We start from the raw sequence: 23,908 nt of genomic DNA, 5'->3' as shown, positions 1-23,908 counted from the left end.
AAACATACTATAAGAAAATAGTTTGTATTGGCAACGTATTTGTTAATCTTTATGGAATAGATTTATTGTCATACAATGAAGACAACTAGGCAAAGCTCTGTCACTCTTATGGGAACATAGTAAGGGTCACTGTTTATGGGTGAAAATAATTTTAGGTTTATACTTAAAAAGCAAAACCAAACGAAACAAAAAGCAAACTAGTGAGGTGGTTTTCACATGATAACATACTATATTCAAAACTGAAAAAAAGCAAAATGTTTGCATCTCATTCCTAAAACAAAAATTAATGTCAGACATAACTCAAGAAAATAAGGCAGACACCAGTAGTGCTGCGTTTTCTTGAAGCTGTAAAATGTACATCTAAATCAAAAGATACTAAATGCAGACAGCTCCACATTAAAAAGAGAAAAATGTTTCTCTTATAATAAGACTCAGAAACAGCCCTAATTTTGCCCCACCACTAAGACATTTTAAGTATTATTGGGTTAATTATGCTCCTATGCCCCTACTACCTTATTAGTGATCAACAAATGTTAACATTCCCAATCTCATCAACTTAAAAAACTACATTGGTATGAGAGACAGAAAATGAACAGATACACAAATTAAGTACAAATATCTTAATTTTCAGAAGGTTTGATTTTTCATTATTTTGAGTACCACAAGAAAAACTGACAGATAAATATTTTGGAAATATTTCTAAAAAATAAATATGGAAAAATTCTGTTTGGTATCATAATAGAGAGGCTATCAGTTCTCTCAAAGCATAAGAATTTCAATTATTTTATGATTTGGTTTGTGGTCATTTGTATTATCAATATATTGCCATAAAAAATGACACTTCGATATCAAACTTACAACCTGAGATAAATGATCATATTTCTATTTTAGGAGAACAATCCATGAGGCATATGTTATTTAAACATCTCTCATATATAGCTTTCTATCGTTCTTCATGTTGAAGATTCACTTCATATACAGTTTTTTTAAGTTTGTAAAAATATCTTAAGATATTTTAAGGAATCTTTTATAATTGATAATTTTCAAAGTAAGAATATTGTTTTGTTTGCCTATGGAAAACTTCAAGCAAATTTAAGATAAATGTACTTGACATCAGGTAATATGAAATGTTTTCACAGAAGTGTCGTAATATCAGTGCACTTAAACAACTGATAAGGTATTTTAAGATAATTCTACTAATTATACTTTTAATGAGGAAATTTTAATAATTAACACTAGAGATGTAATTTCTTAAAAGTGAAAAAAATATAGTTTGAATGAAACTGGTTGACATTTAAGGGTCCCTTCCCAAAGTGAAATTCTATCTCTGAGAATTAAAATTTGCTTTTATCTACTAAGCATTTATCTTCATAAAAATAGAACATTTAATTTCTTATCTAATAGTATAATTCATTTGTATATTATAAGCACTACTGGGTTTTCCATAGATCATTCTTTTTAAAAAAAAAATGACTTGATTTCTTTTTAAATGAAGATACTTTTTTTGGCTCTTCTGAACTGGAAATAATAAAAGTGCTGTTGATTGTGAATTTAAAAAAAAATACAGCATATAAACACACAACCTTGGGAACATTTTTTGAGGCACAAAATCCCTGACACTTACACCAGAGGTACATGAAAGACATTTAACATAAAGAGGTCCTTTATATCATGTCACATCACAACTTTTAAGATTTTCTTGGTAATACTCATGCAATATGCATAAACAATATGGTTGTGATTTATAGCAAAATCTGATGAGGCTGCAAGCAAGGAAAAAAACAGGTAATCCTGGCAGGAAGAAAAGCTGTTTAAGTCCTTTCTTCTTTCCCTTTAAAGCCCTAAGAAAGCTGTGACTTCTTCCACACGAAAGGCAGAGTTCTAAAGCTCAAAACTAGTATAACAGTTTACTGTATTAGTTGGCTGTCAATTATTGACAGTTCCTTCATTTCACACAAGGATTAACCTTTGTTTAGTGATATAAGTTTACAGTGTTTTTTCCCATGCAAATAAAAAAATGTCTATAAAAGTCCAATAAAGGCATAACCAATGACATGCAAAACTGCAACACATCTTATTTTTCAACAACTTGAACACCTTAATTTATATCACATATGTACAAAATATGTCTAAATGGAAATAAAAGCATTCTCTTGAATTAAATTATAGATTTTAGTATAAAAATTTTCTCTTTGTAGGGAGCTCTCAACTTCCAATCTTCAGCAATGGCTTCCAGTTTCTGCAGTGCTCGCCATGGAGTGTGTCTCAAAGCAGAGAGGATGGGTGGAAGAAGGGTGATTGGACATAGTCCCACGCTGTAAACATTGAGGACTGCTGGCTCTTCTCCTTCTCAGAGAACAGGGCACCGTGACACATCCAATCACTGACCTCCGTTAAGAGTGCACTCCAAGTTTATGATCCAGCATGGTGGTCTATCTTGCCATGAGAGCTACTTCTTTTAATAGTCTTCAATTGGAGCTAACTCTGGCGTGAGGTTTACAGATACATTTGTATACAACCTATCAACCAGTATTTTTGGCCTATATATTAAATTGTTCAACCCATCGATGTACTGACGCTCTTTAGAATACCTTAGTAATTTATACCTATAGTGTTAGAGGAAAAAAACAAAAAAGTAAGAGAAACATATTCAAAAGGAAAATTGATGAGGAATATGCTCAAGGTCATCTTCTAATTAAAGCATTTAAAGCTCTTTACAATTTCTGGTTCTTGTGCATAACTAGAAATGTCTAAACCATTATTCTAAATTAGCAATTTTACTAGTCAAAAAATGCCACCTGAAAAAATTATTTTGCACCATTACAACTTAGATACCCTTAAGAAATAAAGTGTGTTATGGTTTATATTAAGGAAACACTTTCTAGATAAATAGTTAACTGGATTCTTTAATATAAATATATGTGTGTGTATGCCATGTCTTCAAAACAAGCACCAAAAAAGTGCTTCCCTTCCATAAAGAAGATTCTCTTCAGCAAAAAATGCTTTCCTTGCATAATGAAAATTCCCTTCAGCAGATATTTTTGGGTGCAATACAGTTTTATTTCTCTTTCATATATTCAACAGCTCTGAAGCCTTGGTATCTGAAGATGATATTAAACTTACCGTCCTAAAAACTGGACTTCACCTCGATGGTGATGAGGAATAGACTTGTATTTTCCTATGTCTCCCTCTGGTCTGGTTACATTATATCCAGCATAGTGAACTCTAAAATACAACATATGGAAATGAAAATATAAAGAAATAAAATCTCACATACAGGCCGGGCACGGTGGCTCATGCCTGTAATCCTAGCACTCTGGGAGGCTGAGGCAGGAGGTTCACTTGAGGTCAGGAGTTTGAGACCAGCCTGAGCAAGAGTGAGACCCCATCTTTACTAAAAATAGAAAGAAATTATATGGATATAAAAAAATATATAGAAAAAAATTAGCTGGGCATAGTGGCACATGGCTGTAGTCCCAGCTACTCGGGAGGCTGAGGCAGGAGGATTGCTTAAGCCTAGGAGATTGAGGTTGCTGTGAGCTAGGCTGATGCCACAGCACTCGCTCTAGCCTGGGCAACAGAGCAAGACTCTGTCTCAAAAAAAAAAAAAAATCTCACATATAAATGGATTACGTGGGTTCAATTTTAAAGTGCAAAAGACTGCTCTAACCTCTATGTTGCCAATAATTTCAGAAGGCAGTCTTAATGAAAAAAAAGAGAAACACAAATAGGATTTAGAAACCTCAAAAACTTCCCATCCCAAAGAATGCTTTCTTCAAATAGACAAGACTAAGATTTACCAAATAGAAATAAGATTTATAAAAATTCTATTATTAAGCAATTTGTACTTCAACATACCTGTTCCAAAGGTCATCATCTTCTCCTCCCCATCCCCAGAAGGCATTAGGAAAACCATTGATCTTTCTAAATTGTTCCACTGTCAGTCCACTTACACCACCAAAAAACTCTTTATATGGAAGACTAAAAAAGAAAGCAGGAGATAGCATTCTAAGAATGAAATCATAACAGTTTGCCTTGTGAAATCAGTTTTCTTTCAAGTGCTTTGCAAAACATACCCATTTCCCATATAAACAATTATGTTAATTAAACAGTATTCTGGAAAATGGAAAGTACACCAAGAAACAAAACATTTTTATATTCTACTGAAACAGTATATGTAAATGTGTTATGTCACCCACATAATAAAACATTTGTGGTAATTGAAATTTAATATTTAATATATAAAGAAGACTCAAAACTCAAAACCCAGTGTTCAAAAATTGTATATTTTCACAAAAGTAAACTTAATTAAATACATCAATAACTGTCAATGCATGTCAAATGTTGCTAAACTAGTAACATTTAAAAATTTTTTAATTATAAATGCATTATTTATTATATAGAGCAGGATAAATATAAACTACAAAGGACAACTCTTAGCATTTAATTTTGAAATGACTAGCTGCCTATTCCCATAATGATCTTATCTGTCAGGATTATACTCCCCAAATACTCATGGATATTTACAAATATATTTATTTTTAATGTACTAATATTTAGAGAAATTACTGTATTTTTAATTTGGATTTTCCTTACCCTTCCCTAACTCATTGTCTAAGGAATTTGTCACACCATACAATGTTTCTAAACTAGACTTTTAATTATTTTAGTTGCTAGTCTAGATATAGACTGGTTTTCCTACGTTGAGGTAGCATTTCTAGATCTATAGTCCTGAATAAATTCCCATGTCCTGAAATGTTCCTGCCTCTCCACCTCCCCCATCTCTGGATCTAATTTGACTCTAGTAGGCTGACCAAAGCCAAGTTTCCAGAGGGGTTAAGAACCAGATCATGAACCTTGATGGCTTCCTCCAAGGTAACCTCAGACGTGGGGTACAGATAGGCAGATAAAAGGAAAAAGGTTTTCTAATGATGACAATTTCTAGTGAGAAAAAAAACATTCTTTTCTTTTTTTCCTGTTTTTTTTTTTTTTTTTTTTTTGAGACAGAGTCTCACTCTGTTGCCCGGGCTAGAGTGAGTGCCGTGGCATCAGTCTAGCTCACAGCAACCTCAAACTCCTGGGCTTAAGCGATCCTACTGCCTCAGCCTCCCGAGTAGCTGGGACTACAGGCATGTGCCACCATGCCCGGCTAATTTTTTGTATATATATATATTTTAGTTGTCCATATAATTTCTTTCTATTTTTAGTAGAGACGGGGTCTCACTCTTGCTCAGGCTGGTCTCGAACTCCTGACCTCGAGCGATCCACCCGCCTCGGCCTCCCAGAGTGCTAGGATTACAGGCGTGAGCCACCGCGCCCGGCCTTTTTTTTCCTGTTTTAATGCTGATTCTTTTGCTCATGTCCTTGAGACTTTTTGTCTCTCTCTACTTTGCAGGGCAGCACCAGGCAAAACTGTGATGTGGGCACCATCTTCCTGTCCCAGGCAACAAAACAGTTTTCTCTTCGTGCTCTCTCTTCCATTAGCCAGTGAAAACTGGGATCTCTTTCCCAGATCAGACCTGCATTTTTCATGTCAACCTAAGTTACTATCTCAGCTCTGATGACTGCTTACATTTTAAGATATCTCCAGTTGGAGAATGAAAAGATTTATTATTAAGGGGAAGCTCAAGAATGCATAGTTTAGGAAGATACACAGCAGAAGAGAGGGCTTCCCGGCCCTGAACCATCACTAGAGGGACGAAGGAGCCAATATGAGTCTCGCACCTACCACACGGCAGGCAGGGGGCACACATGACCTCACAGCAAGCCTGTCAACGGATTCCATTATTCCAGTGAAGGAGGAAACCAGCCTTCAGAGATACAAGTAACCAACCAAGTCCTGTAAGTGTGAGAACCCAAATTTAAATCCGCATGTGCCTGACTGCAGAAACCATGCTCTCTTTTCCACCACACTACACTCAAATCTGTGTGTAAAGAAGTGCCCAGCAGGATGACAAGCCACGCTGCATCCCACCTCTCTAGGAAGATGGGTTGAAGTTGAAGATGATATTCTTGAGGCTCTTGAGCTCTCGCAGATTTAGGCATATAATACGACTACCAATTCAATGCTATGATTGTGCAAGTATGTCGTATGATTTCAGGAATGGTGCCCACTACTCACATATACATGTATTTATCCAGCTTTGCTGCAAAATGACGGGGCATTTCTCCACATCCGTAATAGTTACGGTCGTTTTCAGGCAGATGATCCACATCATGGAAGATGACGCAGTCCCAGATACTGTCTTTCATGGCCTCCTGGAAGCCCACGTTGAAGAGCATCGCACGGTTAAAAGGTTGTGTGCCAGTCTTCACAGAGCGAAGCCCAGAGCGAAAAACAGAAATGTACTCATGCTTTGTCATCTGACTTTTTCTATATGTTTCTAACTTCATGCATCATGGTCAAATAATAATAATGATAATTATACCCAAATCAGACAGACAAGTAATAAACATACTTTAAGATTTTCCAACATACTATTTAAATTTACTTACTGTATTATTTTATACTTTGCTAACATAGAAGAAAACATTATCATCTAGTCCATTGGTACGTCATCACATTTATATAATAATATATTTCTGTTTGGCCGGGCAAGGTGGCTTATGCCTATAATCCTAGCACTCTGGGAAGCCAAGGCAGGAGGGTCGCTTGAAGTCAGAAGTTCAAGACCAGCCCGAGCAAGAGCAAGACCTTGTCTCTACTAAAAATAGAAAAATTAGCCAGGTGTGGTGGGATGTGCCTGTAGTCCCAGCTACTCGGGAGGCTGAGGCAAGAAGATCGCTTGAGCCCAGGAATTTGAGGTTGCCGTGAGCGAGGTTGACACCACAGCATTCTAGCCCAGGCAACAGAGTGAGACTGTCTCCAAACAAAAACAAAAACCCCCGCAACCTTCCTATTAAGGGAGTTAGCTATGCTCCCAGCAAAAAATCGGGTCCCTTAGGCACGGGTCGTCGTAAAGGATAAGGAAATAGAAAATAGAAAATAACAGAATATAGAAATGAAAGAATACACAGAGACAAAAAGTACAGTTCTATGAAATATAGATTTATGAAGGGCGGGGGGACATCAGGAGACCCCACAATATGCCTGTGAGCTGTGAGGCCACGAGTGAAGTTTCACATCAGTATTTACAGGTACAGAAATCGGTTGCCAGGGGTAACAATTTACATAATAACAGGTAGTTCGTTTTAGGTTAAAAGTCTCCCAAAAGGCTTCTATAGATCCCTTAATTAACTCTATCTACAAACGATTACAAAATCTTTCGAAGACAAACTTCTAAGTTCTAAGATACAGCTATCACTTAACAGAAGGGTTAAACAGAGATATAGTGGCTCCATATTTCTTTATCTAGTTCTTGTGGATGGAGACACGTAGTCAGGAGTCAAGCAGGAACTGTCCCTTGGGCTAACTGCTTTTAGCCGCAGGCACTCTTTGATCAGCTCTCATCCCCTGGCTACATGCAAACGTGCTTTGTCGTACAAAGCAGGCGAAAACCACAGGTTTGAGGACTGCAGCGTCACCTTGGAAAGCAGCTGCCACTGATCTTTGTTTGAGATGCCCTCCTGAGGCGAGGCAGCTTTTGACATGCGAACTAACACGTTCACATATTCCTTCAGGGCAAAGCCCTGCAAAACTCCTGAAGTCATTTCTGTCTCTAATATAGCAATATTAATCTATAGAGCAACATCCTATATTACAACCATTTTACTTTATTTACTAGTAAAACTATATTAAGGTGAACCGGCAATAAACAAGTTTCATTCTGTATCTTAAAAAATTAAAGAGCATTTATTGATGTCTTAGCCAACAGTTCTCAAAATCATTTCCAAAATATGAAACAAGAAAGGATTACGACAGAAGTGGATGACACACAAGGTGCAGTCACCAGAGTGCTGTCTTAAGAGTGAAAAATTACTAAGTTTTAGTCCTGGATCTTACACTAACTTGAGGTAACGGAAATCACTTTACTTTTTTACAGCCTCTTTTTACACCAGTGAAATGGAGAGAATAAAAAGGAAAGACAATTTAATTATTATGTTATTACTGATACATCAACATCAGCTTTAAAAAACTACTTTCCTTTATGGTTTTAAAAATTGTTTTATTAAATGTGGACATAATACTCAAAGGCTTATAATAAAAATAAGAAGTTACGGCCGGGCATGGTGGCTCACGCCTATAATCCTAGCACTCTGGGAGGCCGAGGCAGGAGGATCACTTGAGCTCAGCAGTTCGAGACCAGGCTGAGCAAGAGCGAGACCCCGCCTCTACTAAAAATAGAAAGAAATTAGAGAAACAACTAAAAAAAATGGAAAAAATTAGCCGAGCACAGTGGCACATGCCTGTAGTCCCAGCTACTCAGGAGGCTGAGGCAAGAGGATTGCTTGAGCCCAGGAGTTTGAGGTTGCTGTGAGCTAGGCTGATGCCACAGCACTCTGGCCCAAGCAAGAGAGTGAAACTATGTCTCAAAAAAAAATAATAATAATTCCATGTCTAACCCAACTTCATGCCCCAAGAGCAATACATTTCAACTCTTTCAGCTGTTTATTCTGGTATTTATCTCCATATTTTGAGGTAATGAGAGTTCTGGTATTTCTTGCTTCATTGACTTTAGACTCTTGACTTCTTATCACAGTAGTGGACAACTTAAACCACCATACCCACTGCCCATACCTCCACTCTCCCAATACAGTTATATTATAATTCTTGGTTAAATCAATAGATTTATATGATTTGGACTACATAAATAATTCCTCAGTGCTGAGTGAATTGATTCTGTTTTCTTTCTCAAACTGGGATTAGCTATGGTTTTCTATGTAACTATTATCACTTTGTACAAAAGGCCCAAGAGATATGCCCTATACCTATTAATAATTGATGTAATCATCCAAACACATCAAATCATCTATCAATTCTTTCTCCATCTCCTAAGCCCCACTTCTCCTTGCCCTCTCCAGACCATGTGTGACTATCACCTGGGACTTCTCTGACATTCCCTAAATCCTCCATGTCTTTAACTTGGCTTTCTCAATTTGCTGAGGCCCATCCTTCAGTACCTTCCTAAGGGTCCACAGAAAATACATGTTCTTAGTCAATGAATGATTGAAAATGTCACTCGTCTACCCTCTCACTTGATTGACATTTTGACTGAATAAGAAATTCTAGGCTGAAAATAACTTTTCCCTAGAATTTTAAAGGCATGCCTCTACAATCTTCTAGCTATCAGCCTTGTTGAGAAGGTTCCTACCTTTCTGATTCATAATCATTCGTCATTTTTCTTACAGAATGTTTTTAATATCTTTTCTTTTTCATCTGTATTCTAAAATTTCAAAATAGTATGTTTCATAGTGGATCTATATTTTATTCATGTGTACATGTGAGAGGCCCCTTTAATCTTAAAGACTCATGCTTTTATTTCTGGAAAATTTTCTCATAGTCTTTCTTTGGTCGTTTTCCTCCTACTCCCCGCAAATTTTTTTCTGCTATATTTTCTCCACATCCAGTGCATTAGTTATCTATTGATGCATAAGAAATCACAGCAAAACTTAGAGGCTTATAAATAAGCAATAGTCATTTATTATGCTGATGACTTCTATGGAGAGGGAATTCTGGGAGCAGAATAGAAATGCCTCATTTCTGTTCCAGCATGTCCGGAGCCTCAGCTGGAAATACTGGAAGGCTTGACTGGGGCAGGAGGATTCACTTCCAAGGTGGCTCACTCACATGGCTGGAAAGATGGTGCTGGCAAGTTGGTTCCTCTCCACACGGCTGCTTGAGCATTCACATGACATGGCAGCTGGCCTCCCCAAGAGTGAGTGACCCAAGATGCCAAGGCAGAAGCAGCAATGTCTTTTATGACCTAGCCTCAAAAGTTTCATATTGTCCCTCTCACAGTATTTGGTTCACCATGCCAGTTAGCCCTTGATCATTGTGGGAACAGATTCCACAGGGGTCTGATTGCAAGGAGGCAAAGACCCTTGGAGTCCATCTTGTACAATAGTTACTCCCATGACATACTGGGTGCTCTTAGCTCTATCTCCTTATTTTCTTAGTTTTGGTTCTATTTCAGCAGTTATTTTAAATCTTCCAGCCATTCTATTGAAAGTTTTGTTTCACTTAATCACATTTTCATTTTCTTTTCTTTCCTATCTGATTGTCTTTATGATGTCCTCATTTTGTTTCACAGATTCATTATCTTTCCTTTACTTTCTGTGGATCCTGATTATGAGTTTTTGTTTCTTTCTATTGTTTAAAGTTCCCTCCATTGTCTCTATTTTCTACATTCTCTCTCTCTCTTTTTTTTTTTTTTACTTGGTTTTGTCTCCTTGTTGGAGGCATTCTTCAAAATCTGGGGATCCCTGGCTGCCCATTCATGTTTGAGAATAAGCACTAAACAGCTGAGGGGAATTTCCACGTATCTATGCAAGAATTGCTGCAAACCATTCTTGACTCACATACACCACATACATATACACACACACAAATTAAAACAACAAAAAAAGGCACGTCCCTCTTCCTCCAGTACTCTATGTGTCCACAGCTCAGGGACAGGCAATGCCCTTCCTTGTTCAGGACAAAAGCTTTGGCATCATGTGTGCCTGTTCTCCATCACTCATACTACATATCCAATTCATCAGCACATACCACTTTAAAACCCAGTGTAGTCCAAACCCAATCCCTCCTTACCACCTCCTCCTCGACCACAGGAGCCCAAGTCATCACCATCTCCTCCCTAGGCAACTTCCAAAAGCTTTCTAGTGGCTCTCCTTGTTTCAGCCCCGACCGTTACAGCTTATTCTCAACACAGCAGCCAGAGTCATTCTGTAAACATAATTAGACCAACTCATCCCTCTACTTAAAATCCTCCAGTGTCTTCTGACCTCACACAGGATAATCCAAGTCCTCACCGAGACTGTTAGGTCCTTCCTCATTTGCTTTTGCTTTCCTTCCCAGCATGCTCCTCCAGTGACACCCACCTCTCTGCCCAAACACACCCAGCATCGTCCTGCCTTGCCTGGAATGCACTTCGCCCGCATTAGCATGGCGTGTTCCTTCATCTCCTCAGCGAGGCCTTCCGAATACTCTGTGAAAAAGAGCACCTCTGCCTGTCCTCACCACACTCTGCCCTGAGCTCCACCTGGCATATCACATAATTATTTACTGCCTATCTTTCTGCACAAGCACAGGAGGGGGCCTTATCTAGTTTGTTCACTGCCATATCCCCTTTGTTGAAATGAATGCAAGTGGGCTACAGGGAAGTGATAACATGAGGAAGCTGGCCTTTCCCTTTGGAGATCTCCAACGTCAGATCTGTTGTCTGTTTCCTGAGGCTAATCTATTTCTCTAATGAAGACACTACTTATGCCCTGCCCCACTTGGAGGGGTGAAGGATTCATACCTGGCCACTGGCTTAAAAAAGCCAGACAGGGAAAAGGCCGGAGGGTCCCCAGTGTTGGGATGCAGACTTATTTAATCCCCTGTCTTTAGGCCCCGAAATGTAGCTGTGTCAGCACAGTCAGAGCTTCTTGAGTGTGGTTTTTCCAGAAGATAAACTTCTCCTTTTCTATAAGATACAACAAAGTAATCCCCTGGCAATACAAGCAAAGATGAGGAACTGGGGATTTGACTGTTTTGTAGTGTAACTTTTTCACAACCTGCTTATGTTAGCCCAGTGCTTCAGTCTACTTTCTGTGACATCTTTCGAGTGCCGAGATTCGCAGAGGTTTGTCCAGCAAACTGACTCCATTCTTGTCACAATAGCCTGCGACAAGCACGTGGGTTTGGACATTCACTGTTCTGCGGGGCAGCTATCAGCACTCCATCCGCTTCCTGACTTCCAGGAAGTGCTGAAATCTCTCGCTCACTACCATTTCTTTGTCCTGCAATTTAATAACTTTTTAAAAGTTTTCCTTCTTTCACTCTCATTTTAGGAGTTTGGAAAGAAGTGGTAAACCCGTGCTCCATCTTCGATATTTAAGCAGGATCTTTGAGCTGCTCTTCAATTACTTAGCATTTCTCCTGGGCACCCGGTCCAGCAGAAAAATTACTCTTCTACTTCATATGTGGTGAAGATGTTTCTAGCTTCAACCCACACACTATCAAATACACGGTCCTGAATTAATATTGATCAAAGCTGAGATTCAGACTTAAGAGGTTTGAAAATAAAAATGTGGAGCTCAGTTGCTTTGCAAAGATTTCTTCATCACATACACAAAATAATTCAATGGTGCTGAACTCTCAGGAGAATATGCCTTTGAAAACACAGAGACAGATATTTCATCTCTCAATACGTTGTGGGGACCTGATATTTTCAAAAAGGAAACTAGCAACTAGTAAAACAGACCTAGAAATCTATACCTGCTATCATAAAAGTAGCTAAAAATTTTGATTGGTTATCAGGTTTAAAAAAAAGTCAATTTTCATAGAATAGACTATTACATTAAAAAGTATATATGCACTATATACATCATAATATGCATAGGGCACAAAAAGCAGAGGCAAAAAGCTAAGAGAAATTTTTTTAAAAAGTAGATCCAGAATAAACCACAGGAGCTGGAGAAACTGTAACCATCTTAAGAATAAAAATCTGAATATTTCTACCAAATAAAAGTAATAATACAAGCCAGGTCACTTTGTCTATTATTTATCTATTGACAAATAAGGAAATAAATCCTAGCAGGCTTTTTGGGAGAAACTGACGAGCAGATTGAATAGAACAGAACAGAGAGACCAGATATAGACCCAAATATATGACACATATATGTTAACTGATTTTCAACAAAGGTGCCAGGGCAATTCAGTGGGGAAAAGATTATCTTTTTAACAAATGGTGATGAATCTTTTTAACTAAATAGCCATAGGCCAAAAAAATGAACCTTCACCCTTACCTCATATCATATATAAAGATTAACTTAAAATGGATTAGTCTAAGCGTAAGAGCTAACTGCATCAAAGAAAACAGAAAATCTTAGAGAACAATTTCTCAAATACAGCACAAAAAGCACGAGCTATATTAAAAAAAATCAGTAAATTGGACTTCATCAAAATTAAAAACTTTTGCTTTCAAAACACACTGTCAAGAAAATAAAAAGTCAAGCCACAGACTGGGGGTAAATATTTGCCAAACTCATGTCTTACAAGAGACTTGTATCTATAATACAAAAAGAATTCTTATAACTCAGTAAAAAGAAGACAACCCAATTAAAGAATGGGCAAAATATCTGAACAGAAACTTCACCAAAGAAGGTACATCGATAGCAAATAAGTGCATGAGAAAATGATCAACATCCTTAGTCATCAGGGAAATAAAAATTAAAATTGCTATAAGATATCATCTCTTACAAACCCACTAAAATGGCTAAAATTAAAAAGACTGACCATACCAAGTGTTGGCAACAACGTGAAGCAATTGGAAAGGTCAGTATATGTTAATATAAAACTACTATGTATCAAACATTTTAATGTGAAATACAAGGTGACAATACTAAGAGTGGTATAAGCTGGCATGGAGATCTGGTCTTCTAGTGTTATCACACATTTTTGGCTTCTGAAATATCACTTTATCCATGCTTAAAAAGAATGTAGAAAAGATTCTTTATGCTTATACTTTACAGACTACAAAAAGTCAGGGTCATTTCAACTCTATTTGAATAGACTATGTTGAAGAATTATGATTTACTCAGCTTTGATAATATCTGTTCAGAAACAAATGAAGCTTTTTTTTGTTTTTTTGTTTTTTTTTTTTTTTTGCTTTGCCTATATTTTTTAATTCTATTCTCTTCTTGGTCATCTCTATTTCTAAAAGAATCACAGAATCTCAGATTTGAAAGAGATCTTGGGCATGACACAGTTTAGTGCTCTGTTTTTCCTGACCTGTCAGTTCATTAGATGTATGTTTGCTTACCAGCTACAGAGCCTGGTCTATATCCTGGAAAGGCTAGTATGCCATTACTAATGTCAGGCTCGGTATGGCCAGCAAAATACATGCGTGTGGCCACAACAAAAACAAAATTCCTCTACCAACAGACATGACTTTGAAAATGAAAAACTATGAAAACACGACAGCAAATGTTCATTGATTCTCAGGACTAGCCAGCAACTACCCCACAGTTCAAAGAAATCTGCAATCAAGAATTACCTACTCTTTGCTGTTGTGTTTAAAAAAAAAAAAAAATCTTATCCTCCACTCTCTGTACTTAAATTCATGGGTCATAAACTAAAATTCTCTTTCGAAATTAAACACTGTGAATATAAAGGAGGTAATTCTAGGGTGCTTCAGTATTATCTAGAATAGGACTTTGACTTGTACTCCCAAGTACACTGGTCATGAGTCCAGATGGCAGCACATGAGTCTACACTCCCAAATACTCTGAATTAACAAAATCACCAGTTTCTCAATTAGATGAAACTTTATAGAGGTTTTCAAGAATAAACAAAGATCACAAGCCTAATGAAAGCATAAAAATGAGCAATACTATAAGTCAAAGTAATATTTAATTCTATAAGGTAAAATCAGCTATACAGTTATTTTAAAAAATCATACTTTGACAATCCAATGTTTAGAATGTAATTTAAATATATCAAGCCTATCATGTGAAAGTTGAACATAACTGCTGATCAACTCTCTTGACCAAATTACAATTAGTACAAGGAAATTACATTATTACAAGGGAAAAAAATACAAGCTCAATCTAAAGTCTAACTTTATTCAACTATAAAAACAAGGATTTGAGTTACCTGCTTAACCTTAAGCCAAACATTTTTAATCAAACCATATCTAAGAGCTTAAGTTCTAGAATACTTGGTGACCATTTTGAAAAATATCCTTACCTGTTCAATGACATAAAAGGCAAACTCTAGCCGCTGTTTCTGGAGCATCGGAATCAGGTGCAAGAAAAAAATTGGAAGATGTTCATGGCGATTACGGAAAGGAATGAGAACTGCCACCTTCAAAACAAAATAGTCACACATGTAAATAAATGCAGCGGCAAATCCTAGAGGTAAAGATAAAAACTGATCCTTGAAAACATCTGATGGCTTTAAAGTCACACTGTTGTGAATTTTCTCACCAGAGATACAACAGTGAGCAAACACAGACATGCCCTTGCCTTCATGCTGCTTGTGGTCTTGTGGAACTGGGAGGTGTGAGTGGGCTCTGAAGGCTATTCTAAGGATTGTGGTCTTTAACCTATGAACACCATGGGAAATTGTTTAAAAGAGACATAAATCAGATTTGGCAACTCCAGGGACTACTTTGGTGGCAGCATGGAGAGTAGATTGGAGAGGACCACGAGGCTGTCGCAGCAACACCAACCCCACATCCAAGACTCCCTTCCTAGTCACAAGGGTGCTAGGGACTCCCTGCCAATGGGCTTCCGTACCAACGGCTGGCATAGTCAAGGAACTCCCAAATCAACCCACTGCCAAACCAGCTCAGAGGCCCCTAGGTTTACATTTAGGATCAGAAACTGCTATGAAAAGTAAAAGGAGGGAAAGGAGTCAGATGGTGAGTACATATCCTTACCGCTGACCTTATGTAAAGGGCATCAGTGTGATACCTTCTAGCCTGGTTTTGCATTTGGCCACAAGTTGGCTGCTTATGACATAACATAAATAGACTGTAAAAGTAGTTAAGGCAAATTATAGATATTTAAAGGAGGAAGTTATTAAATGGCTCCAGAGTCCATATTAAAGATAGTCTATATTAATTAAACACAACTAAGCCAAGTGATGAGTTGAACGTATAAGGTTTCATTTTAGTCTTATAAGAAAACTGAAAATGATATAAAAGAAAGAAATTACCAGTGTCTTGGCAATTTCAAATAAGCTAAAGTGACATTTTAATAGCAAATAAATGTCCAAATTCTAATGAGACAGTTATCAAAGACTGTGAATGATATGCCTAAAGCAAAGTTTTTATTAAAATAAAGCTAAACAATATCTTAAAAATTCATTTGGCATGTTCTTTCTCGTGGCTGTGGAACAACATTCTCATTAGTTCACAATTTATTACCTAGAAAAAAAAGATCTCAGTGTTCTGTGATCATTTATTTTGAGGTTTAATAGCCTTTGTTTCAGGACATTCTTTCTTCTATCTGCCCTAATTTGCTGTTAAGCCACTCCCCTGTCGATACATCTCCAGAGCAGATAGAGAACATCTGCTAATTATCTTCTGAGAAAACAACACTTCATCTTCCTGAATCTATCCTCACCCCATCTTGCTCAAGTAAAATTATCCCATTCAGTTTGCTCCCACTTTAAAACCACTAATCTTACTGAATTCATGCACCTTTTTTCCTTGCTTATTTCCTCCAATACACACCATGAGGAAAGCATCAAGAAAAATGTTTACCACATCAATTTCTCCCACCAAGTTTTTGTTCCATTTTCAAACTTCAAGCATACCACTTAGCTACAGTGTCCCTAAATAACATGGCTTTGGACTTGGTTACTTTAAGGTGAATACAGCTATTCGCAACTGACTAGAACTAAAGGAAGTAGAAGCTACCAAGCCCTCATTCTCCTTTAGTGTTTTTAGTTCCCTCTTCCTCTTCCTCTTCCTCATTTCCAGTGCCTACACACAGGAGCAATTCTCAAACTGGAATCACTTGATACAACAATGCAAGTCCTCTTCCACCGACAGAATCAGAATGTCCGAGAACCAAGTCAAGCATCTGCATTTTTACCAAACACCCCAGGTAGTTCTGAAACAAGTAGCTAAGACCCATCTTTGAGGACCTTGGACGAGAAACGGAACTCTAGGCCCCTGAGCAGATTTTACATCAAACAGCTGTCTGGTTTTTAAGCCTGGAGGGTAGGCCAAAATTGTCCAAGCCCTCTACCACCTGAACTCTAAATGGAAAGGCAATGTCACAGGTAAGCACTTCATTTTTAATTACCTGAAAAGCATCACCATATTCCTCTTCCAACCTCCCTTAAGCTTGCCTCTATAAGGTGCCCAACCTGTGCTGAAATCTTCCACTCAAACCTGCAGCATTCAGGAATACCTAGGAATTGCTTAAATCGCTAGTTTTGAAAGATCTCGATTCTAATTAGTTGGCCATCAATTCACTTGGTTGGTGTATATATATATTTTTTAATTAAAAAGAGAAGGAGGCCAGGTGCAGTGGCTCATGCCTATAATCCTAGCACTCTGTGAGGCTGAGGCCATAAGCAAACTCCTGCTTAAGGTCAGGAGTTTGAGACCAGCCTGAGCAAGAGCAAGACCCCCTTCTCTACAAAAAATAGAAAAATCAGCTGGGTGTGGTGGCGCGCATGCCTGTAGTCCTAGCTACTTGGGAGGTTGAGGCAGGAGAATTGCTTTATCCCAGGAGTTTGAGGTTGCAGTGAGCTATGAAGACACCATGACCTTCTAGCCCAAGTGACAGACCCTGTTTCAAAAAAAAAAAAAAAAGAAAGAAAGAAAGAAAAGAAGAATCAAAGTAATGGCACATGTTTAACATAAATCTAGTTACTTCTTTTTTCTCTCTCTGAACTCTGTTCCAATATGAAAAGGGAACATTATTAGTAAACAGGCAGGGAGGGGAAGGGGGGAATTTATTTAATTAAATATTTGGTGAGTTTATAATTATATAATATTTATGAGTATAGCTCCCATCTGAATAATCTCCAAAATCCCTCTCACACGTTTAGTGCATAACTCAGAACTAGAGACTATATTGAAAAGGGTTTGCTAAAAGCTGAAATAAAAGTAGCATTATCATACAGTTCCTAAATAAAATACGCTAATTGTTAGATCCCCAAATTAGTTTGTTCCTAGGAACTCCTTTCAATAATGTTATCTACTGATTCAAGTGGCGTTTACAGTCTACTAATATTTTTAAGTAGGAACTACACGTGTGATATATTTTTGTCTCCCAGAAAATAAGAAAACTATAAAATTTAAAATGCATCAAGTACAAACCACTGGAAAAAGGACAAGAATAGTGAATTTTTCCTACCCAAAATTATTCTACTACTAATGATATGCAACCCAATGCACACCTGAGGGCACATTGTATCCTATATCCTATATACGTCTGAGCATCAAACTCCATGCTACCTCCTGGCCTTCGTGGCTGAGTGTGCTATTTATTCCATTAGGATTCAACACATACACTCATCACCCAAGGGTGAAAAATAATTATTTGTCCAGGCCATTTTTAAAAAGTGGAATATACATAAATTGGGCCACATTTTATACAGATACAAATGTCAGGAAAATCAAGAAATATGAAGAGATTCACCTAGTAAATGAATCTGATGTGGGAAACAGCATAAGGCAATTGTAAAATAGAACCTTTTGCTAAAATTTGTACTAGAATCCATTTGAGTAGCTTTACAACTTAAGGCAATAACAAAGCTAACCGTCTATTTAATCATTTGTAACAAGGCCAAAAAGGCATTATTTGTCTTATAAACTCAATTCAACAAAATTGTGTTTCGTGCTTACCTTATACAAGACAATATGCTCTGCATTAGGGACACACAAAATAACACACATCCCCAAACACAAACTTCAAGGTCAATGAAGTCAGAGGGTCTTTTTCATGAGTATAACAGCATACACTTCTTCCTCCTACCAGTGATTTTTTTGTACTAAAATATGAATATTCTAGAAGAATATTAATATTTTAAAACAGAAATTACAAACTGTTTCCAGATCAAGGTTATAGCACAATCCTTTAGGAAAGAACATTTGATTTAATCAGTTGTAGTTTTCACTTGTGTTACATAAATGCTATTTCTTAACATTACATGAATATGTACTTATTAATCAATTTCATAGTACTGAGAGCAACTCTGGTCTAAATCACGGCTTTCCATCTTTTTAAAGCAGCAGAGGCAGACCCACCCCCTTACCGTTTTTCAAACAAAACATTAAATAGAATTCTGACATATCAAAAAAATCAAAAGCTTGTGCTGTGCCTTCTGAAACACAGGTGAAAAGCCCAAAGTCCTCCCTTTCAAATCCCGCAGTGACCTCTGAACGGCGTCTTTAGAAATTCTTAAACCCTGAGAAACAGAGCTTAAAAACCCCAGTGCTAGATCCAGCTGAAAATCAGGATATGAGTATCCTCCCATTGAGTTCTCACGGGTCCCGAAATTGGTGGGCCCACAGGTGTCATTAATCTTGAGGCAACGCTGTGGGAGGCAGAGAAACCACAGCCTCTCTCCAAACAGAACCAAAAAAAAAAAAATATCTGTTTTCCAAGCCAAATTCAAGTCACAGTTATTACCAGGAATTCCAAGAGACTGAACACATGAGCATATATTTTGTATAGGCAGAGGTGCATGTGCAGTCTCCAAAATAACGCTATGAAATCACATTGGAACTCTAAGTACTATGCATTAAATACAAAAATGTTGATGTCTTAGTTTTATCAATACTTAAAGGCATTTGACTCTATTTTGAATAAGGCATATTTTTTCTCAAATGCATAGTAATAGTCAAATTACTTATGAAAAGAATTTACCTCACCTTCCACCTGGGTTTACAGTCCTTAGGCCTCCAATGACCTCCTGGCTCAATATCTAAATCCTTGGAGAAGAGTTGATGAATTTCATCAAAACTGACTTCACTTACATTGACATTGAGGAATCCCCCTATAAGTCAAAAATGTGAAAAGCGATTTTAATATTTTTTGCCTCAAAAATGTTAGTAGGACAAACAACACTCAGTAGTATGACAGTATAGCACAGCTGCCAGGGCAGTACAGTTTATTCCTGTTATCACCACATAATTATGAATAGCACCCCCTTTTACTTTGACTTTTGATGGTAATTTATGTGGTCATTCTACTATGTTTGGCAAATCAGCCAAAGACAATCTATTTCTTTTTTTTAAACTATTTGCTGTTGAGTAATATACTGAATATTATAATATCCTTTGGAAAATGTTGGCACGTCATTATCACTTAGCATATTGTTGCAATTTAACAACTATTCAAGTATTTTAAAACTATTTTCATTTCAACATTTCAATATAGGAGACACGATGGCACAGTACTTAAGAATTAAATAAGCAGTTAGACTTACTGGAAGTTTTAACCCCAGCTTCTGTCTACAGGGGAAATTATTTAACCTCTCTGTGCCTCAGCTTCCTCCTCTGTAAGAGAGGACAGTGATGCCTGCCTCTGAAGGTGGTTGTACGCCACGGACTTCTAAAACGTTCCTGGTCTAATAGGCACTCACCATCCAAATTAACAAATATACCATATTACCGGAGGTGTTTTTACTAATAGCTTTTCTAATGAACACCACACTTTGAAATAGGAATGAATCTTGAATGGAAAACCACTTCCATTAACACAGTCAAAAACAGAGCTAAGAGTGAGGAAGCCTCAGTATCTTCCCCTGAGAAGTAAAACAGCTGCGCGATCACTAGCATTCCCTTCAAAGCAATGCTATCCTCAATGTTTTCAATGTCACCGAGAATGGCATATAAAATGCCAGGAGAATGAAACTATGATCATCTTATAGCAGTTTTAATGTCACCTGTTAACTTCCAAATAGGTACAAATTGCTCTGGAATGCCCTTGGGCCAAATTCTTCTCTCTGACCTCCTCCTCTCATATTAATGAAATACAAACCAACAGATGTTGAGGTTTTCCATTTCAAGTCTTCTGAGCCTCTTGTGGCCACAATTTCACACACACACAAAACACTCAGTTCCTCTCTAGAAAGCCTCCTTCCTCCTGCTATTCTATATTCTAGAAGGTCTTCACAATGGCCTCTCTTCCCATGCCCACTTTATCCTAACCAGGCAGGACTGTCGTAGACTCTACTCAGCACTGAGGTATGCTAGAGAGAAGTATTAATATTTTAAATGCAAATTCCTGTTTCCCGGAGTAAGCTAGGAAAAAATCTGTAATCTTCTAATGTCCGCCCATTCTACTGACATCTGTGGTCTTTTATAACCAAACACCCACCCTTTCCTGTGACAAGATATGCAAACTAGCTAACCTTAGAAAGGTCAGGTTCAATTAAAGGAAAGAGAAACCTATGAACTTGCAGAGAAGGGGAAAGTCAAATGTAAGACTGATCAGTCAACATAAGTACAGACTATCATGACTCAGCTGACAAAAACAGAATCTAGCACTGTAATCAAATAAATTTCACACAAATAAATCTGATGCATTTAATAGTATGCATGATTGCTAAAATGATAGTAATTAGGCTAAATAATAAGCAGTTCGCATAAGTAACTGAAGTTGGTATTCTTTATGCACTGTTAAACCAAATTTTTTTTGTCTTTTTTTCAGCTTTATTGCTTCAACAGCTATAATCATCATTATTGTCAGCAGTTTTCTCCAGCTTCGTTTGCAGTTTAATTTCCATTTCGAACACATATGCGCTGGCGAATGAAGAGACAGGCTTTGTATCTTTCTCCTCATTAGAGAGGGCTTCCTGTGTCTGCCACTGTCTCCCACGTCTGAGGCATCCTAAATTCACCTTCCTCCAGACTGCCTCCCCTCAGAGTCCCTTAGCAGCTTTCCCTTGTGCTTAATTGTTCCTTGCTCTGAAATCCTACTATGTTGCTGGCTGAAGGCCAAAGATGACCCAGTGGCATGACGTTGTCCTACCAGTGGTAACAGCAATGTCACTATGCTGGGGGCAGGTGGAGGGCAGAGAACAGGCCTCCCACCTAGGACAGGCACTGCCACCACTGGGAACAGGGAAAAGTGTGATCAGAGAGAGAGAGAGAGAGAGAGAAAGATATGAATAAATGCTAATTACTGCTGGGCAGGGTAATGGTGTTAGGAAGACCCTGTAAACAGGAAAAGGAAGGGAAAAGAGCGGCCAGGAGGAAACACTCAACAGATTAACTAGTGGCATGTGGTTCCCAAACTGTCCTGAGTGGAAGGAACCTCGCTCAGGGAACCTGTGGCTGGGTACGGAGGACTCTGGGTCCCAAACATGGTCACTTTCATCTCTTTTATGTACTGGGTATCCCCTTCAGGTTTCACTCAAGAAAGTATTCCAGTGCTTTAAAAAAAGCATTTGAGCCAGGCACAGTGGCTCACACCTGTAATTCCAGCACTTTGGGAGGTCGAGGTGGGAGGCTCGCTTGAAACCAGGAGTTCAAGACCAGCCTGGCAATATAGCAAGACCCTGTCTCTACGAAAAAATGAAAAAAAAAAAAAAAAAAAATATTAGCTGGGCCGTGGTGGTGGGCATCTGTGGTCCCAGCTACTCTGGAAGCTTGAGGTAAGAGGATCACTTGAGCCCAGGAGTTCGAGGTTACAGTGAGCTATATGATTGCATCACTGCACTCCAGCCTGGGTGACAGACCAAGACACTGTCTCTAAAAAAAAAAAAAAGAAAAAAGAAAAGAAAAAAGATAATAAATAAAAGCATTTGAAAACCACCTGCCATAAGTGAAGTCAGGCGAGGACACAGCCTTCTTTACTTGTAAAGAAGTTAAGCAATAAGCCAGGCCAGCCCCCTTTACTTCTTAAACTTGCTGAGATTTCAAGGGCAAGTGAAGAGAAAGAATCCACTGAGCTCCACGGAGAACTCCCAATCTTCACTCCCCGCCTGTGCTAAATCTGAGATTTTCAACTGGGAACAAGTGCTTCCTTTTCCCCATTTAGAGATTTCAAGGTCGAGAAAATAAACATACTGACTGAAATCCATTTACCCAGTAATGTAACAACAATCAGCAAACAAATGTAAATTATATAATTTACCAAATAATGAATTTCACTCTGTTGACATGAGGCTGGCGCTAGAAAGGAAAGAGCCAGAGAACTGAGTGCCTGAAGGGAGGAGAGGCAACCAGTTACCTAGAGGATCAAGGTGAGAAGCCGGGAACTCACGTGGCATTAAGCTCCCTCTCAGTCTCGTGTGCCAAACTGCTTCTAACATGTGTGAGAATAACTGAGTTGCACCACTGGTTATGTAGGACGTTTACTATAATTTCCTAATGCTGAATTTGCAAGATATGCAACAATGACTCCCATTTTGCAAAGCTGGACCTGAACGGGCCTGCAGTCTGTTAGGCACACGTGGGCCCAAATGACAGGCTTACTGTGATGTGGGTTATAATATATCACATGACATGATTTAGGATATTATTTTTTCTATTAAAATATAATTCTTAAAACAACATTCGATGCATATGAATTACCTGTATTTGCATTTTTCTTACATTTCAAGTAAAATTTAAGGCATATCCCTAGGCAGAGAGTTGTTTTCTCTATACATTAACAGTTTAAGTGATTACTTCACTTAGTTTGGGGCCTATATCTATTTTCTGGCATTTAAAGCCTAATTCTGGATACTTCAGCTTTTGTCTCTGTTTTATCCTCAGGGTTTTAAATGTGCACAGCCCAAAGCTCTCGATGACAGTGTTAGAGAAAGATCTCAATTTTTCCTAGAAATGTCCTTAGGGTGAATTCCTCCTCAAAGCCAGAAAAGAATCTTCATGATAAGACGGGACACTCCCTCCCCCCATCCTCTATGCTGCTTTCCGAGTACAGCTCTAGGCTGAAGTTATGAGTCATCCAGCCATTGGTCACCTACTGTCCCCTTTGAAGCCAACATTAGACACTGCCTATCTCAAATGCTTTACTTAAGCTTCTCAACTTCTAGAATAACTTAACACATGATTTCTTACTTAACTATTCTTGAAGCAACCAAACCTGAGCATTCTAAACGTTAAGACAGAGTGTTTGTCACACATCCCCAATGCCAAGGGCAACGTCTGGACACAGGATGAATGAATGAATGACTAGGAAGGCAAAGCTGGCTGTCCACTACCTGTCTCACCCCTACTTCCCTCCTACCTGCATTTCCACTCTCTGGCTCCAGCAGGAGCTAAAATATGTGTGTGAGCACTCTGACATTGCTCCCTCTCATCAAAGCCTCCTTCTCTTTCACCTTCCCACCCCTCCCTTTCCC

General features: G+C 38.1%; 1 protein-coding gene across 2 annotated transcripts in view; it reads right to left on the bottom strand.

The window, feature by feature from the left end:
- Positions 1-1,557: 1,557 nt before the first annotated feature.
- B4GALT6 (beta-1,4-galactosyltransferase 6) overlaps positions 1,558-23,908 on the bottom strand; it is a 56,063-nt gene continuing 33,712 nt past the window's right edge. For both annotated transcript variants that reach the window (XM_069468142.1, XM_069468143.1), the window contains 6 exons: positions 19,485-19,609; positions 14,834-14,950; positions 6,122-6,309; positions 3,859-3,981; positions 3,124-3,225; positions 1,558-2,606 (listed from right to left, as the gene is read on the bottom strand). In XM_069468142.1, the coding sequence (XP_069324243.1) occupies positions 2,459-2,606; positions 3,124-3,225; positions 3,859-3,981; positions 6,122-6,309; positions 14,834-14,950; positions 19,485-19,609 (803 nt within the window). In that variant the 3' untranslated portion in view covers positions 1,558-2,458. The remainder of the gene's footprint in view (positions 2,607-3,123; positions 3,226-3,858; positions 3,982-6,121; positions 6,310-14,833; positions 14,951-19,484; positions 19,610-23,908) is intronic.

Source organism: Eulemur rufifrons, chromosome 5, assembly GCF_041146395.1.
Source record: "Eulemur rufifrons isolate Redbay chromosome 5, OSU_ERuf_1, whole genome shotgun sequence".
In the NCBI taxonomy this organism is placed as follows: Eukaryota; Metazoa; Chordata; class Mammalia; order Primates; family Lemuridae; genus Eulemur; species Eulemur rufifrons.
The sequence above is the reverse complement of the archived record's forward strand: the minus strand, read 5'-3'. Positions and strand labels throughout refer to the sequence as shown.